This window comes from Python bivittatus, unplaced genomic scaffold (assembly GCF_059951505.1).
Source record: "Python bivittatus isolate LINGU-HERP-01145 unplaced genomic scaffold, Pbiv_v1 ctg000480_np1212, whole genome shotgun sequence".
NCBI classification, from domain to species: Eukaryota; Metazoa; Chordata; class Lepidosauria; order Squamata; family Pythonidae; genus Python; species Python bivittatus.
Window position 1 is genome coordinate 16,453,775 of NW_028277075.1, and position 16,581 is coordinate 16,470,355.

At 38.7% G+C, this 16,581-nt stretch overlaps 1 protein-coding gene across 2 annotated transcripts in view; it reads right to left on the reverse strand.

Moving 5' to 3' along the window:
• The window catches only part of G2E3 (G2/M-phase specific E3 ubiquitin protein ligase), a 35,341-nt gene extending 23,065 nt beyond the window's left edge, over positions 1 to 12,276 (reverse strand). The window contains exons 1-6 of one of the 2 annotated variants that reach the window (XM_088145405.1): positions 12,014 to 12,276; positions 5,765 to 5,876; positions 5,208 to 5,307; positions 3,871 to 3,943; positions 3,497 to 3,552; positions 1,483 to 1,580 (exon numbers count right to left, since the gene is read on the reverse strand). In XM_088145405.1, the coding sequence (XP_088001531.1) occupies positions 1,483 to 1,580; positions 3,497 to 3,548 (150 nt within the window). In that variant the 5' untranslated portion in view covers positions 3,549 to 3,552; positions 3,871 to 3,943; positions 5,208 to 5,307; positions 5,765 to 5,876; positions 12,014 to 12,276. Of the gene's footprint in view, positions 1 to 1,482; positions 1,581 to 3,496; positions 3,553 to 3,870; positions 3,955 to 5,207; positions 5,308 to 5,764; positions 5,877 to 12,013 lie in introns of both variants that reach the window. The other variant, XM_088145404.1, reaches the window with a different exon arrangement.
• Positions 12,277 to 16,581: the final 4,305 nt, after the last annotated feature.

Here is a 16,581-nt window from a genome sequence, read left to right on the forward strand (position 1 = left end):
GAGATTTGTTGGTTGTTTCTGATAACTCAACTGCTTTTGATACCAAGTCACAGTATTCTCCTAGATTGCCATATGATTTAGAAATAGGAGGCACAGCCAGAGATACCAAAATCAATTTCTCTGTCACTTCTCCTGGCTCTTCTGCACTGAGTGAATTAACTAGCAACTCAAGTCATAAATCCATCACACAAGGTCATAGATCTAAATTACTGTCCAAATTTAAAAGGAGATGAAAAAAATCTCACCAGTAGTCAAAATCCAAAACTAACAGTTGGCATTGTTGGGGTCAGGTAAAAGTCAAGATTTCTGAGGAGGCTAGACAGTTAGAAGCTAGACACAAGTTATTCAAATTTTGGTTGTAACAGAACATTAGTTCTGGCCTATTCCATATCCAGACAATTCCTTACACACAGGAAGTTTTCATAATCTAGCTAGGCACTAACTAGTTCTGATTCGCAGAACTATATTGTAGAAGGATTTGAAGACCTGGCTCTGCCACTTGGCCTGGGGTGGGGAGGGAAGACATCAAGTGCATGGATGCCCAGCCCCATAGAGGCCTGGGGTCTGCATCTCTGAACCATTAGCCTCTTGGACTCTTTCTTTTTTTAGTAATGGTTTGTACAGGTTTTAGGTTTTATGTAATTGTATATGTATTTATTGTTTTAATGAGTTGTGAGCCGCCCAGAGTCCCTTATTAGGGGGAGACGGGCGGGGATAAATTTAATAAATAAATAATAAATAAATAAAATATCACACCTCATTAGATGTGTTGTGCCAGATACTTAATACAGCCATACTCTCCTCCAACTTTCTGTTCTCTAACTTTCCACAATGTTGCAACAGCACTCCTATAGGCTGGGAGGATGGGATTCTGGTTTATGATTTAAGTCAGCTGGGACAGGATCAGTAGAAACTGATGCTACCCCTTTGCTGTTGCTTGAGGCTGAGCTTTCTGTGTTGCTCCCTGACTGCCTCTTCGGGGTACCTTTTGTCTGAGGATGTCTCTTCAGCCAGGAACAATCCAATACGGTATGGATTGCCACGTACTTGTTTATGGTCAGTAATTGGCTAGATGAGGATAATAATCTGAAACTGAGTTCAGAGAAGACAGGGATGCCTATTGTGAAGAGTCACATTTTTCAACAGAAGTGGCAGATCCTTCTTGTTTTTAATGGTGTCACATTGTCCCAGAAGGAGCACACATACAGTTTGAGAGTATTTCAAGATTCACATTTCTCTTTTGTTTCCTAGACTGATGCAATGACCAACAAAACCTTTTATCAGCTTGGTTGATGTACCTACCTGTACTCGTTTTAATTACTAATTTAAAAGGAAAATATATTGAGCATAACATCTATTTCTTATCTGACTTTGTTAAACAGACATATATTATACCACAGAGATACCATAAGAGCAATCTGTAGATTAGCTAACTTTCCAATAGACTCCTAAAATTCTTTGGGTGCAGCAAGAAGTACTTACCACACAGTAATAATGAACAGTGAGATTATAGTCCTCATAAGTCCTCTTTTCCCCATATTTTTCAGGACAGTCATCAGCCCGTTGACAGAATTCACAGGCTAAAAATTAAGAGGAATATTATATGGATGCTATGAAGTTCTACTGGTTATTGGATATATAACAGGGTAACCAGAACAGCATACAATAGTTTAGTACAAATATCTTATAGACTTTTCTGAACTATTAAGTAAAATTATTATAGCAGCAATTACAATCCCAGAAATTACTTCTAGCTGCATTCATATACAAACAAGGTCACTTGCAATTTATTTAGCACATTTATATGGCTGCACATCTTAACCAATTAACACCAGGTGGCCAACAAAAACATAAACAATGAAATAAAAATACAATAAGCATCAACCAATTTAAAATAGTTGAGACTCCTTACAGATTCTCTGCAAAGAATCTCAAGTATTCTTGACAGTATAAGAACAAGACACACATACTGGGCTTTACTAGCAACTTGGCTCATTGCCCAAGGGAAAAGCCAGGTCTTCAAAGCCTTCTGGAAGGCACACTTCCTGAGATCCACCCTGACACTGTTTCACAGAAGGGATCTGGAACATGCCCACCTTGCCAGATCTGCTGGGATGGGCTGAAACCACTGGAGATAGGCAATCCCTCAAGTATCCTGGCCCTATACCATGTATGGCTTTGAAGGTGACAACGAACATCTTGAATTACACTTAAAAGTCTACCAAGAGCCAGTGCCCCTCACATAGCAGTGGTGTCCTGTGGGTGTTCTCCACTGCTACTGAATGGATTTCAAGGACAGCCCCATATAGAGTAGATTGAAATAATCCACCAGGAAATGGCTAAATCATGAATGACTGTGAGCAGTGTCTCCAGATCTAGGAATGGATGCAACTAGTGTACAGGATGGATTTGTGCAAGGGACCTCCTGGGCACAGCTGCCACCTGCTCCTGAAACAGGAGTTGTGGCCCCAGCAGGACTCTCAGACTGCACACCAACTCTGTTTGAGAGCATGCTACCCCATCCAGAGTTAACAATGGAAGATGTCCAGCTGTGGGGAGTCCTTAAAGCCAAAGCCATTTAGTCTTGCCAGGATTGAGTCAAAGCCCCTTCTTCCCCATCCAGACCTTCACAGCCACCAAGCACTGTGAAAGAACTCTGGCAGCATCACTTGGGCAGGAATGCGTAACTGAGCATCTTCAACATTCTGATGATACTTAATCCTATGCCAGTGGATAGCCTCACCCAGTGGCTTTACGCAGATGTAAATAGGAGTGGATAGAGAGCCTAGGGGTAGACCTCCCCCACAACACATATTGGAATTTGCCTCGGAGGAAGGAGGAAAACCACCATAAAACCATGCCCATCCCCACAACTTTCTCAGCTGGTCCAGAAGGATATCATGATCGATGGCAGTGAAAGCCTCTAAAGGAACAAGGAGGGCTAGGACAGATATAACACCCCATCATGAGCCTGTCATAAGTTATCCACAAGCATGATTAATGCCTTCTTATTGCTATAACCCAACTGAAACAGATCTAGATAATTCATTTCCTCCAGGGACCTTGGGAGCTGCAAGTCTACCACCTTAACAGCCTCCTCTAGAAATGGAAGGCCGGAGACCTGCCATGACCATATCTTTGATCGAGAACAAGATACAGCTTCTGATCTGGAGAACATGGCATTAAACTTTATTAATTAGGGACAATGTTTGTATAGTCACTCAAAAAAATTGCAGTGATGGTTAGTAATAATTACCACTGTGCTTGACAAAAAAAGTCCACCCCAGAGCATGTGTTTAAATTAGTATCAGTTCCTTTGTCACCAAGGTTACACTATGTACAGGAAAGGACAGGAATAGTTTAATGTTCTCCAACCTGGGAACCACACAATTTCCAAAAATCCCAGAATAGAATGGCTATTGGAGACCCAGTACATCTTGAAGGCACCAGGCTAGAGGCTACATTAATTGAATCAAACATAGTAAGATACACTTACGCAGGTTCTGGAGGCATCCAATAATGTTCTTACTCATTCTAGTGTTCTCCATTCAACTAAGTAATGAGAGAAAAATCAGTTGCTACGTCATATTAAACTTTTTAGTCTATGAAATTATCTAATCCTCTATAGTTCCAATTAAAAACGAACTATGTGATAAGAAAAATAAAGTACTAACTACTCATTATATACCTCTCAACTGCAACTTGAATCCTGGCCTCAGGTTTTGTTTTGGATCAGTAATTTATAGACCCTTTTCATTATCTCTAAATTACTGCAACTAATAATTTATAGAAACAAGTAACAATACTAATTAGCATAAACCTGAAAATCAGAAATGCAAATACATTATCTCTTTGATTGTACAAAATTACCTGGAAAAAAAATAAGATATCCTTTGCTAGTATCCTTTGCTGTTCTTTTGTCTCTGCAAATTTGCTGAGAGTTCTGCATTCAGTCTTCATCCAGGTAAGAAAGATGATGAGGAGCAAAAGAAGAAAAAGACAGAGCAAACAAGAAAGGGAAGGAGGGGTAGGGGAGGGGATGAGAGGGGAGTTAAGTGTTTTATATCAAATGAACAAGCAAGGAGGCAGATGAGACAATAGATCATAAAGACTACTACTCTGGCACAATTAGGTCACAAAGGTATTGCTCTGAGGCATTATATTTGTCATCAAAGCACCCAAGTCAGGGATCTCACATGTCAGTACGGTTATGTAAGACAGAATAGCAAAGCCCATTAGAATGTAATGCTAAGTGTCAAACCCAAGCTACATATTTAAAGGACCCAAAGAACTGGAAGATAATTAAGTGAACAAAGGAACATTTACAAAATATGTAGTGTTAAATCATTGCTTGATATTTTTCTCCCAGAGATGTTAACTGATGCTACAGTCATGCTACATGTTAGGAGATACAGAGATTTAAAGGCAAATCTAACAAGTGCAGACAAAACAATTTATTCTTGCCAACTGGAAATAAAACAAATGAATTCGCAGTAATATGTTTTACCACCACAAATATTTTAAAATAGAGGAAATAAGATAACTTCTATTGGTTGAGGAGTATAATATACATGCAACAATTTCAATATTTGTCCATGGAATACATCAGTATTCTTTCTGCAAACAGATGAATGCAGAGATTCCTACAGAACTGGGCAAAAGCTGTATCTTAGCATTTCCAACCACTTCCAGTCCTACATTTGAGGCCTGTCCCCCAACTCCCCAGAGCAACTTTTCTAGAAACACAAAGAATAAAAAAAAAATGTACTCTTCACTCTTTCAAGTGTCCTATTAGCAGTGTTCCACTTGTAAAAAACATTATTTACAAGAAATTGATGTTTCAGAAATGTGGTAAACCACTGGTTTTCCCGTGATTATTCTGAATACAGTACTAATACACTATTGATGATTATGCAATTTGTATTTAGTTTGTAAATCTTTCAGAGAAGAGGTTTTAGAAATGTGGTAATTGGGTCTATAAAAATACACTGAGTGAGCAAGGAGGAACAAATTTTTAAAAATTGCACACATACACACATATATGAATTCTGGGACTTTTCCTTCTTCCTTGTTCATTCATGAGCAATATGGCCTGATCTGTTTTTTTGCATACGTTAGAGAAAAGGGTACAGATTTTATTTATTTATGATTTCCAAAACAAATCTTTAGTGCAACAGTAACTGAATGTGACTTTTCAAAGTACTCACGGAACTTAAAGCTGTTTTCCTATAAGCTTGTCTAAGTGAGAGGGGTTTTGTGTCCTCCACCTTGATTGAGTCTGATCATCAATCTTGCTCCATCTGCATACTTTAAAGATTAGAAAAACACAATGACAGTTATTTTTATCTGAAAAGCAGAACTATTCTTTATTGTTAGTTAAAATATTACAAAGTGAAATGCTAGTTCTCTTACCAATCAAAAATAATTCCCATAAAAAACTGATTCTAGGTCAGCTTTCCACAACCTGAGCATTCTCCAGATGTTTGGACTTCAACTTTTATAATTCTTAGCAGTTACCATGCTGGCTGGAAATTTTGGAAGTCCATATATCTAGGAAGCACCGAAATTGGGAAAGGCTGTTGTAAGATACTGATAAGATCACAGAAGACAGTATTTTAACTTTGAAATGCTACACCAGCTTCAGATTAGAAAAAGAAGAATTTCACATTAATAGCAAATAAATGGAACACTGAATAATACAGGTCTGGGGAATTCATATATTTCTTTGCTGAATGATTTCAAATTATAATTTAATTAATCTTACTTCTCCTGATGCCTCTAAAGAGAGATTCTTTTCCCAGTAAGGTCCTCTGGTATTCAAGGTCCACAAGTTCCAAATACTTCAACAGTGATATCATCTGTACAGATAGAATTTCCTGGACAAATAATCAAAGAATGTATAATTTCAACTCATTTGGGAATATGATTTTTGTGAATATAAAAATTACACCCTCAATTCTCTTTAATCACTTCCCTCGTAGAAGAAATTTGTATACTGTTACAATATAATCCTCCACATTTCTGAGTAGAGATGTGCAAACCTAAACTCAATGGCATAAATACCCTCTGGTAAATATGATTGCTGTATTAGAGCTATACAAAGCATGCAAAAGAGTGATTTACCATGAACAAAACCCCTTCAAAGCTTTAAGGTGACCACATCCTTTGCAAGGCTCATGTGCCTGTTTCAAAAACTGACCCTGGTTGCTTTCATGCGCTATGTGCATGTGCACACAGACCACCAGATACAGATTATCAAGGATGCCTTACAAAGCTTTGTTCATGCTAATGTGCTTTGCAAAGCATCTCTCTTGAACATTGCGCATATATAATGCAAGTTCAATTTACCTGACCTCAATGCAATGCATTTTGCATGGAAAGAAATGTTCTGCAAAGATTAACATTATTTGTGCCATGACTTGACTAAGCAAATAATATAATTTACAAAAACCTAACATTTTGCAAATGAAACAAATCGTTGCAGGTGACATACTTTTCGCTTTAATGGACATCTGCAAATAATGTATATCCCAATTAGCTTACTAAAATGAAATTTAGATAGTATTTTAATCCCACTAAACCCTTGGGACTTAGCCAAATTCAAAATTCTATTCACCTAATTAATGAATATTTCCAGATTTGATAAATAACCCAGACAGCAATTTTTGAAAGGTGGATGTCCTTATTTTTTACTTTGTATACTGAACAGCTTTTAATATACAGACACCTACTTTCTCAATTCATGCCTTAATTATAACATTCTAAATGAAATATTGTCATAGCATCAGTTAAAACAATTCAACATCTGTTCATGCAGCTGTAACAGTATCAAGAAAATAAAGCTGTACATTATAATCACAAAAATCAAAAAGACAATGTATCTAGGATAGTAAACATAAGCTGCTTTAAAAACCAAGTTTACACTGCCATGAACAAAACATTTTCAAGTTAGTCAGTTTTAAATAAACTGTTCTTAGCATACAAAACAAGAGGTGGCAGAATTTCAGAGGCATGTTTTCCATTCTATCAAGAGGCAACAAAGACAGTGTGTGCTTCAGAGGCTTTCACAAATACCATCTCAGTTCATGCTATGTGCTTTGAATTTAAATAAGAAAGGGTCTTAAGTTCACAGTGTAGCTTCTGACAGCCTAATGTTACCTCTTCAAAGGAAACCACTGGGCTATTTGTTTAGCAAATCATACATAGCTTTCAGCAAAAAGCTTCACTGAGATGAACTGCAGTGTCCAACAACAACAAATTATCTTGCAGTATTATGTTCTGCAACTTAGAAAATATCTAACATTTTTGAATTTAGAAAGCACCAAACTATTTCAGCCTGATGCTCAACTTGTTCATTCAGAATTTTAAGTCCCACTTAGATTAAATTATGACTGTTAGGAAATATCCAGATTCACAGTTCTGGCTTACAGAGTATTCTGACTGACTAAAAACAGTAACAGAACTCCTGCTTTCAAGAAAAATGTATTTCATCTTAATATTTTTTGATGTGTTTAGAATCAAGTCTGTTAAACACAAGCACAGGCAAATGTGCATTTTATATGAATACAGAATTGAGCTGATTAGTTTTTTTATAAGCAGTGGATTGCTACAATATCTAAACGAAAAACATAGTTACTACTGCAGCCATGAATCAATTTGCTTGCCTTTAAGGATACAACACCAGATATCTTGAAGAAAATTTAAAAAGATTTGGTTCATATCTTATTTTGGCAAGGAATACTGTACTCAAGCATGCCATTCTTACCAACAGAAACAATTAAATACTTAGTTTGAAATAAATCATCCCTAGCGGCTAAAAATATCTTTAGCTGACCAAATGAACATAGATATAGGTATGAGCATAAAACCAAACAGGATGGCCATTTAAAAAAAACGCACAGCAACATTTAGAATGGGGACACCATAAAATAATCTTCTAGCATTAGTTTAGACACAGATAAATCAAGCTGGGAGAGTTGAAGCATCTCGTTCTTAACCACTATCACAGATATGGACATGAAACTTGTTAAAATACAGAGAACATAAACTATCTCTATAAATTTTATATGAAGGGTAAATTGGAGACAGTGCTGTGCTAGATATTGAAGGGCATAATGTAAAAAGGTAGAAATTAGCACAGGATTTCTACAGATAACACTACCTAGCTCCAAAATTATTAACAGTAGAGACCACAAATGGACCAAAATGCTCAGAATAATATTTCTATTTATTTGTATTTATAATCCACCCCAATCCCAAAGGAATTTGGGCCATATACAATAAAAACAGAAACCAAACAAAAGAAAAGATAACATAACAGTAAAATCCATATGAAGAATTAAATCAGGTATATTCCAAAGGATAAAGTGTTCAAATAACAGATGACTTGAATTGCCCTCAAATAGCCTATTCCAATGCACATTCTATTAATGACAAATGGTAACATTTTTAGTTATCTACAACAAATGTCAGGAACAGCTGGACATGGAATCAACTAGAATAGGGATGGACAATCTTTTATTCCAAAAGAATCACACCAATTTACAAGGCAAATGTAGGTCAATATGAGGAAATATGAGGTGATGCATGTATCGACAAAAATAATGTGGAGTGGGTTCCACTAGTGGGACTAGTGGATATCCTAACCCTAACCCATAATTTACAAACCACAGCGACCAAGTTCACACAACACACTTAATTAAAAACAAAGTTCATGCTGGATTATCACATGTAAATCCAATCTCAAGATGATGGGACTCTGCACTGCTGACTGCTAATTACATGGTTTTGAGCGTACAGCATATATTTTCAACAAGTTTTCACCCTTGTGTGTGATTGCCACAAAAAACACAAATTCCATGTTATAGATTTTTAGAACTAAAAACAAGAAGAAAAAAAATCTGTTTCCCTACCCTTTTTTTTTAATAGAAAAAAACAACCAAAATGACAGAATCTGGGGCAATTTCTAGAGAGTAATTACATCTTGGGGCATCATAGTGTAGAAAAAGTAGGAAAAACAAGTTAAAACCCATGGTTATGCATGATATAAAGAAAATAAAGTTTTCTCAGCTCCTGATAATATAGAATTTAGATCATTCAGTACCAAACCATGGCATGTGTTAGAACAAGTAATAATGATATCCACCAACTTTAAAAACTCAAAATCATGATGTCTACATATTACTTCTATGACCTGAAGCAATACGCCTCACAATACCATATACTGAGGAACATAAATAGCAGTGTTGACTACTGTAGGAACAGAATGCTATATTAGACAAAACTTTCTGCTGCTTTATTACAGCATTTATATTCTTATATAAGGAGACTGAAAAATGTTAGCAAACAGTTGAAATGTCACCTCCTTTCTATATACAAAGAATGGCATGAGAAGATTATGCTATTCCCAGAATGGCTTCTTTCCTGGATAGGATTGCATTTTAATTTCTGGCAGGGCCCATCTGCCTTTAATACCTGTGTAGCAATCAAAAATGCAAAATAAGAACACTGGAGCAGCCCAGCTGGATCAGATTACAGATCTATTAAATAGCAACCTGTTTCCTATACAACAAGATTAGATGCCCAGAAGTTCATAAGTAGAATACTTTCTTGGCAGAATAATCTCTAAATAGTCCAAAACACTATCAGCTCTCAGAACCCCAAGACTCAACCCAGTTTTGGCACTCCTCCTAAAATGCCAATCTGCTTAAAAATAAATCTTTTTGCAGTCACACTGCCCTTTCTCTCAAGAAAGAATCAGAGGTAGGGAGGGAGAAATAACTTATTCTAAAATAACTTCAGTATTTAATATAAGTTCCCAACTATATGCTAGCTATTTTAGGTTAACTGTAATTTTCCTAACAGAAGAGATAATTGCCATATTATTAATCCTATTTCCTTATTTATATGATTTGTCCCACATTTCCATTTGACAAAGACATTCAAGGTAGCTATCAAATAAAACACAAATTCTTACATGTTTACAAAAATAATTCTAAAAATGTAGTTGAAACAATTCAAATGGCAATTACCACAGAGCTCTATCTTGAAACTCTTTCAAAAAAATCCAAATAACTGTTTTAATAGAGTCTCTTCCATGTACCCCCAACAGGGCGTATTAGGAGATGCCTCTAAATTCCACTACTGAAGATGTTAACATTTAGACAAATGCACGAGAAGATCAGCAGGACTTCAGATAAAATTAGGTTGATTACAGTTTTTACTGTTTAAACCAGGTAAGTGCAAAATATCTAGTGCATGAACTTGTCCTGAGCATGCAACAGGTTTTCAGGTTCCCATGCTTGAACCAAAATGTAGCTCTTTTGCTCCATGCATGGAACAAAATAAGGGATTTTTGCTCCATGCACAAAATGAAAAGGGACTGCTTGCTCTGTGCAGAAGTGGCTGGGAGGGAGAACCAGGGGAAAAAAAGGACACCAATGGCTATGGGAAGGCAGAGAAGACACTGGGAAGATGGGGAGGTGGGCAAGCTAAGATATGCTGCATGGAGCATTAGTAACAGCTGTGTGGAGAGAGTAAACCTACTGGGAAAATGATGGGCAGGTAGATAGGATATGCAGTGCTGGGAGCTGCAAAGAGAAAAGGTGCATCACAGACCACCCTTGCCCTACCTGGATTTTGTTTCATCTGAAACTGAAACAATCACAAAGTGTCCTGAGCTTGGGTTCCTCTGAACCCATAAGTGAACAAAAAAGTATGACAAAATTGATTCATTCCAGGATTCAAAACAAAACATCCCCCACATCACAAACACCCATATTTAAGCTCAAGTGCCTAGAATATAACTGGCAACTAGTTCTGATTTTTTAGGGTGAAGAAGACAGACACGATTCCAGCAATAACTTGTTGATTTTGTAACAACTGCAGTTTATGGACACCCTTTAAGATCAGCCCAATGTTTAGGCATGAATAACTATTTTAGGTCTAATTGGCTCAGTTACTGTAGGGCACTACAGCTGGTGCCCGAAAATGGATTACGGGAACTCCCTCCCAGCCAATAGTTATCTAGTGATCTAAAAGTACCAACTTTCCTGAGTCTACACTGTAGGGCAACTTCTTTAAGGAGCAGCCAACAGGTAAAGAGAAGACATTCATGCTGGATGCCAGCCACTTTGCTTGCTTCGGATCTAAATATAGTGTATCGCTACTTCCAGTCCAGATCTTGTATTGACCATAAGCACTGCTATCTGGCTTTAATTTCAGCTTCTTCATTCTCATCTTGCTTGTTATCTAACTTAATAGTCAAAGCTATCAATGGTTTTCTTGGATTTCAGTGACTTGGATAAGGTATTTATTTATATAACTGTCCATCTCACTTGAATGTGACTCTGGGCAGATACACAATTAAAACACAATATAAACAATCACATAATTCAACCATTAAACCAGTTAAAAGACAGTTAAATTAAAATAACACCTCACTCTAAAGCTGGAGCAAGGCCCAACCCCACCAGATATTCTAGGATACCATGGCTAATTGTAACAAAAACTTCCCAATAGTGCAGATAACATATTAAAAGATTTTTTATTTTTAAATAGGTTGTTAAAAGGTAGGGAAAGGAATACTGTCACAAGAGAAAAATTAAGTGGAAATTGAGAACAGTTACCTTAACAAAGTATGCAAAGTTATTAACCTGAATACAAAAACTTTTAAAGCCTTGCCCCATTCACAAATAAATCCAATTTAACATAATATGTCTTCCTTACAAGAATGGAAAGAAGCAGAGCCTATTTCTGCAACCTTCGCTAAATTTAATCGGGAGTAGGCCCGATCTGAGCGCACCAAGACGAACACACGCATAAACAAATGCCCAAGGAGCCCCCTCGGGAGAAGTCTCGTTTATCCATAAAACCGTATTCCTTGCCTTCGCTACAACAAAACAGCAAACCTGCTGTCCGAGAATTCTTCTTTTAAGCTGACTGAGTCTCAGTCAACTGCAGCCCTTCCTTCTCCATTTCGCATTTTGCACTGCCGTTTTATCCTAGTGTTTACCTTTCCGAGAGTATATCCGCCGAGTTTGACGGGCTTACTCCACACAGCGCAGCTCACTACTTTAGCATAACCGGGGAAAGGCGAAAGGAGTCGCGCACAGCAGCCCCACTAAAGCCACGACGGATAGTCCGGAGCCCAAAGAGGCGCAGCAGAAAAAAAATCCCCACGAGGAAAAACGCTTTCCTTCGCCCTCTCCGCCCAGTACTCCACTGCCTGAGCCGCCGGTCGCAGCTTCTTCTCCCACCGCGACGACTGATCTACAAGCCTCACCTCCAAGCTGCGTAAAACGCCCACGTCCACTCGAAAATAACCGCCGCACTATTCAAACTCCGACATCCGCTTACGTCACAAAAAGAGGCAAGAACGAAAAAAAGAGCCCGGCCCCCTTTCTCCGTTGTAAGCTACATCCATTGATCCGATTTTCTACTGCGCTGGTCTGAATAGAATTCTTGGATCGGAGCGTGTGGGGCGGGGGTGTGGAATTCTTTGATTGGACGTTTGGCTGCTATTGGCTCCAGCTGCTCTCACCACGTCGGGAGGGGGAAAGAGGACGGGCTAATTTTTCACCCCCCCTTTCGCGGAGGGGTGGTATAGTTCAGCAACGTGAATTTGTCAGCCGGGAAACGAAGTGCGCGTGGTGGGTTGCGGTATGAGACTTGCTTACACAAAGGCATGGTTTACAGTATTTTTAAGTTGGCAAAACGCATCCGTGATACAAATCTTCATCGCTCCAGGACTGGAAGTAATCCCTTAAATTAGCAACCCTCAACACGTTTATTTGGGAGTACGCCTCCCTGTGCGAACCAAGCCAATGTTTGTGGGAAACGTGCATAGATTGTAAGCGCTTATTCAGCGAAATCCTGTCTACCCATCCACTCGTAAAACACATTGATTTTAGTGAGGCTTATTTTAAATAGCAAAGAATTGCAGCCTTTCGTAATAATCCAAAATGTTTATGCGAGTTGTTACAAAAGTTAGCTAATAAACGATCGGAGCAAGCAGTTCTCCATGTAACTGTAGATTTCCCTTATGCTAACTTTGTTATAATGCTGCTGTGAGAAGGAAATCAAATTCTTCCCCCATGTCAGCAGGAAGTCAAAGCTTCCCATTTGTCTCATTGTTTATCTTAACAGCAATCAATGCATATGACTAAATTATAGTCAGAATGGGCTCACTTAAAAGGATTAAGACATAACAGAATCAAGAGTCCTCCACCCTAGCCCAAAATTAAATAACTAAAGACCTGGCAGGGAGGGCCAACATCCCTTAAACCAAAAAAATCGAATCATAAAAAGATTTCTTCCTGAAGAGATGTACATTCCAATTAGACAATATCAGATAAGCCAAATACAGGACACTCCAGCTCTGTAGGGTGCCTGACCTTAGAATGCTCCCTAGTCAATTTCACCGCTCTCTCCTGGAATTCCACCTTTCCTAAGAAATCCCAGAGGGCCTTTTAAGGATCTTCCCTATAAAAGGGGATTCCTGGGAAGCCCTGATGCCGCCAACAAGTGATTGTCTTGTGTATCTGGCTCTGGGAAATAAAGTCATCTCTCTCCTTTCAAGCAACCACCCGTGTGTTTATTCCCGGCTCGGAGACGAACCTCGTAAATTTGCATTCTAACACTGCAAATCCCAGATATAAAAGTATGTTAATATGGATTAAATGTTTACTCCCTTGTATTATTTTTTTCTGAATTTACCCTTGATTTGCCGTTTTTCTTAACTGTGGCAATACACTGTGGCTGTAAGCCTTATTCTACTCAATGGAACTAAAGGATGAACTACTGCAGGGTTGGGTTTTAATAAGTAGCAGCTAGAGAGCATTTATTCCTTAACATTTTGGGGGGATAAAAAAATAATAAATGTACCCTTGTACAAGCTATATTTAACAAAAAAAAAAAAAGTGACTTGGGAAATCTCCCTGTTCCTTAGGAAGTAATAGTAAGTTGCACTGAAAATGCAGTTCATCTATACACTTTCAATCTGTGGTTGCTCAAGTGAGATCATTTTTCAAAACTTTGTTCATCTAAATGACATTGATAAACTGAAGCATGTCCGGAGAAGGACTACCAAGATGGTGAAGGACTGAAAACAGTCCTATGAGGAACGGTTAAAAGATCTAGGTAAGTTTAGCTTGCAGAAGAGAAGGTTGAGTAGGGACATGATAGCTGTCTTCAAGTATCTGAAGGACTGTCACACTGTAGAGGGTTTGGACTTATTCTCTAGAGGATAAGACTAGGACTAATGGGATGAAACTTCAAGGATGTAGATACAGATTAGACATTAGGAAGAACTTATTGACAAAAAGAGCTATCAGTCAGTGGAACAGATTACTTCATGGGGTGGTTTCTTCCCCTTCACTGGAGGTTTTCAAACAGAGACTGAACAAGTACAATGTTTTTGATTAATTTGTTTAACTGGGTTCTCTTTATCTAGTTTTAAGATTTGTGTGGAGTGTTGGAAAATATGGGGTTTCAACCAAGCCTGTCCCACACAAGCACAAAGGGAGGGGTGGCTTTGCTGCGGCCTAGCTTTACTGCTTTGTATGGGAGCGGCTTGGAGCCCGCCTTTTTTCCTGTTTCCCTCATTTTCTTTCTCTTCTCCTCATGGCTCTCCACAAGGTGGGAATGAATCCTCTTTCCTCCTCATGGTTTTTGTAGTAACATTTCAGAACCCCAACACTGGGTTATGGGGCCAGCGTATCAGCCCAGGAGGTTTCTTTGGTCTTATAGCCAAGAAACTGCTTGCACATTTTTAAAAAGGCTGAGTTCAGATTTTTCTCTCTCCTTTTAACAATGGAGAGGGAGGAGGGGCTTCCCCCCATCCCAAAGCTGAATGAAGACAATTTTCAGCTTGGCTATACAGACTAAGGCTGCAATTGGACTTTCAGGACAGCCTAGATTGTTTAGATTCCCCTCACCCCACAACCAGGGGATTCTGAGGAAGCCAAGAGATTATGGGAACAGAAGAACAAAAAAGGCATGATTTTAATTTCTAGTTCACTACCTGATCACAGACTGGCAGAAATAAAAGATCTTCCCACTGCCAAAGAAATGATTGAGAACCTGAGGACATTATATTTAGAAAATGATGATCAGAAGATTATTTCGTTACTGAGGGAACTGATTGCATCTAGTTTTTTAGAAGATGAGGATATTAACAAGCATTTATTGAGAATGCAGTCTATCTTTGAAAGGCTGAGCACAATTCAAAATCTCATGAATGAAAGACTAAAAATGGCTTTTCTACTAAGGTTATTACCTGACAAATATTACCCTTTCGTAGCAGCACAGAATTTACAAGGGATGAATTTGTCTCAATTGTTTGGGAGCAATTAGAAGTGAAGCGAGGTATTTTCATAAAAAGTGAATAAAAGACATGGGTTACCTGGGAGAAAAAGGGAAACATGAGCACAAGCCATCTTGGTCATCAGCACAACAATAAACCCATTGTTTGTCATTCCTGCAACAAGCCAGGGCACATAGCTAGATTTTGTAAAAACACAGACAAAAAGGATTTTTCAAAAGGAAGGCATTCCAAGGAAAAATTAGCTCTGCATACGGTTTTCAGAGCAGAAAATGCTCTTGGAGCTAATTCTAATGAACCCAAAAGTCAGTGGATCTTAGATTCAGGTGCAAGCCAACATCTTTGTGGGAACAGAGATAACCTTAGTGAACTGAATAAAGAGCCACATGGGAACATTGCTCTTGTTGATGGGAATTCCATCTCAATAAGAGGAAAAGGCAAAACACCCTTGAGATGTTTTAATGGAGAAAAATGCAAAGACAGATGCAGTGACAGATGCATATTATGTACCACAATTGACAACCAATTTGCTGAGTGTGCAGTCATTAAACAGAAAAGGTTTCAATGTAATGTTTAAAGCCAATAGAACACGTGAAGTAACCAGTGGTAGGCAGAGTTATATTACAGGCTTTGAGAAAAATGGAGTGTACCAGGTGAACTGTGAACAGCCACCACCAGATGTCAGCCTCACATGCCAACAGCAGCAGAGAAAGGAGGACATCAGTGCCACCATATGGCACAAGTAGTTTGCACATAGGGACTTTGATGCAATATTTAGAATGAAGAAGGAAAATATGGTAAGAGACCTTGAACTAAGCAATCGCGAAAAATACCAGTCAAAGTGTGTAGTGTGCATCAAAGGAAAGGCAACAAGGCCTGCCATACCCAAAGGGAAAGGCGTGCAACTAAACCACTTGAACTTATCCATAGTGATTTATGTGGACCTCTTCAAACGTCAGCAGGTGGAAACAAATACAGTGGAACCTCGGGTTACGAACGCTTCTGTTAACGAACTTTTCGGGTTACGACTAGCTCCGGCCGCAAAATTTTGCCTCGGTTTGCGAACTCCGCCTCGGGGTACGAACAGGATACGCGGCCATTTTCCCTCCCATGACACGGTCCGTGGCCATTTTTCCGCCCCTGACATGTGGTCTGTGACCATTTTTCCGCGCCTGACATGTGGTCCACTGCCATTTTCCGCCCCTGACACGTGGTCCGTGGCCATTTTTCCGCCCCTGACACGTGGTCCGTGGCCATTT